General features: G+C 35.1%; 1 protein-coding gene across 1 annotated transcript; it reads left to right on the forward strand.

The window, feature by feature from the left end:
• Nucleotides 1-508: 508 nt before the first annotated feature.
• LOC109590524 (uncharacterized) lies at nt 509-1,220 on the forward strand. The gene is made up of 5 exons (XM_020006420.1): nt 509-550; nt 601-725; nt 790-860; nt 919-1,020; nt 1,070-1,220. Exons 1-5 carry the CDS (start codon nt 517-519, stop codon nt 1,101-1,103), a joined length of 366 nt encoding a protein of 121 aa, XP_019861979.1. The 5' UTR covers nt 509-516; the 3' UTR covers nt 1,104-1,220.
• Nucleotides 1,221-2,396: the final 1,176 nt, after the last annotated feature.

Below are 2,396 nucleotides of genomic sequence, written 5' to 3' on the forward strand. Positions count from 1 at the left end.
CCAACTGAGTTTGACACAGCCGCTTGGAATTTGAAAAATGTAGGTATACGTCACTGATGACGTATTATAATGATATTCATAGAAGCATGGCTGACATTTTACAGCTGCGTAGTTGGCCTGTATTGCACTCTTAAAAAGGTTTTGTTTGTTCTGATAAGCAGTACAATAGCTGCTGGAGTCAACTAGTCTTTATAAAGGCAATCATTATCAGAAGATCTTGCTCTGTTAGCTTTTAAAGAAGAATTATCAGTTTGGGCGCTTGACCACATGTTCTTATGTAAACTATGACGTAGATAAATTGTCATAAAACGTCATTTTGGTATGCCATTGGGTTTATAGGGAGAACCCGGTTCTCAGGGTACCCAAGGGCTGAGAGACCCAAGACCTGAGATCCTGTGATGGCATTGGGCGACTAAGAACCTGTGAAAGTTTCATCCTTATCCCACATTCCTATAAAAAGTTATTCCAGTTTTTCTTGGGTCAAACTCAGTTGGGATATAGTATATACTACTAGTCATGGAAATGCTTATCCATATTTGGATAACTGAAGGTTATGCTCATTTTTTTAGCTAGTGATAAATGTTATTTTAATTGCTGTAGATGGTTCAGATAACAAGATTCTTGCTTCAACTTATTTCTTTCTGCGAAATTTCACAAAAGCTAACCTTCCTCAAGCTAAAATAACAGTCAGTAATATGACGTCCTTATCTTCAAATGAAGTATCAGTAAGTTGATATAGCATTGTGTATGTGTAGTCAGTTTGACTAAATAATTTCTTGATTATAATAGTTTAGTCTCCAATCTGATGCAATTGCAGTTTATGTGATGTTGGATAGTGGAGCATTGGAAGGATATTTCAGGTGAGATTCTCTTTCACAAATTATTTGTTAATTCTATGCTTCTTGATTGTACTGTCAGTGATAATGGGTTTTTAATGAATCCAAACAAAGTCTATAGCATGACATTTACATCTTGGACTGATATCACTGCTGAAGATGCTACCAAGAACATACAAACAAAGTATTATACTTTTTTCTTAACGATACCATGATAAAGGATTATATTTTAGGTCACTGTCTGATACATATAAGGCGACTATTTGATTGCTGAAATTATAATCTAATAGAACTCGCTGCCTGCATTTTTGACACTTTACTGCATGCTCTATATATGCCTTGGCTTTCTACTCTGTATTTTATTTTGAAAGTATTGAAAGTAGAGAAGTTCAGTAGTTTATTAATTGCTCATTATAACTAGACTAGATAAACCATGAAAATTATCTATAGTAGATAATTAGAGGAGAGTGTCCTACTGTGCAATACCCCCTGCTTCATCACGCCGACTCCGTAGAATTGAAGAGTCACATTCAGGATATTTCCATATTTTATTTGAGTAGCTATTCAAAAAATCACTTCTGGTCCACATTTGAATCTGTTTTTAACCGGCCCTAATCACGCATGCACCTTTCACTCACTCTGTCCATGTAATTTATGTATGTTAAACCCTTCCACTGCAAACTTCTCTTAAATAATAACTAGTGTATTCTGTCTAAATTTTGTGTTTGTTTGTAAAGGCTGTTTCGGCATGTTCAACTCAGACCTCCAGTGCTACCATTATCTGACCTATCCTCCCGAAATTTTTAATCCTTCATTTGTGTCACTGGGAAGTTACTATTATTATTATTATTATTATTATTATTATTATTATTATTATTATTATTATTATTATTAATTATTATTATTAGTATAGGTTATACACCGAGGTAGAGGTTTCTATGATATTTATTAACCGAGCGACGCAGTCGCGAGGTTAATAAATACCATAGAAACCGATACCGAGGTGTATAACCAACTTCTATCATAACATTTGAAAACAACTACCAGCTGCTGATAATAAGACCACAGTTGACATACATACATCGTATCAACAGGCTAGGCAGTAAGGAATCAACCAAGCTTGACAGATGGACTAATAAGAGCATAAGCATAGAGCGCCAGGTTTCACTTATTTTATTTAATAAACCAAGAGGTTAATAAGTGTTCCCGGGAGGTATCTAATAGATTTAGAAACCTGGCATTCTGCAATCTGATTGGTCAATTACAACTAGGCATGATAGAATTATTGGGGCGAGCATGAGCGTATGGCAAGCCAAATGTTTCAAAATTATATCCCTACCTTATGACGTCGTGTTGACGTGATTTACGTCGACACGACATAAAAACGTCGTAACAACGTGTTTAATATGTCGTAACAACATGTTTTATGTCAACCTATGGCAAGTAGGACCGACATACTTATTGGGTACTATCAATAGTCATGATGACTATTTAGTCGTGATGACTTTAAATGGACCTTTAGCACTTAACCAATTCTAATTAACGCGCCACAGAAAAAAA

This window comes from Amphimedon queenslandica, unplaced genomic scaffold (genome assembly GCF_000090795.2).
Source record: "Amphimedon queenslandica unplaced genomic scaffold, v1.1 AMPQUscaffold_9899, whole genome shotgun sequence".
NCBI lineage: Eukaryota > Metazoa > Porifera > Demospongiae > Haplosclerida > Niphatidae > Amphimedon > Amphimedon queenslandica.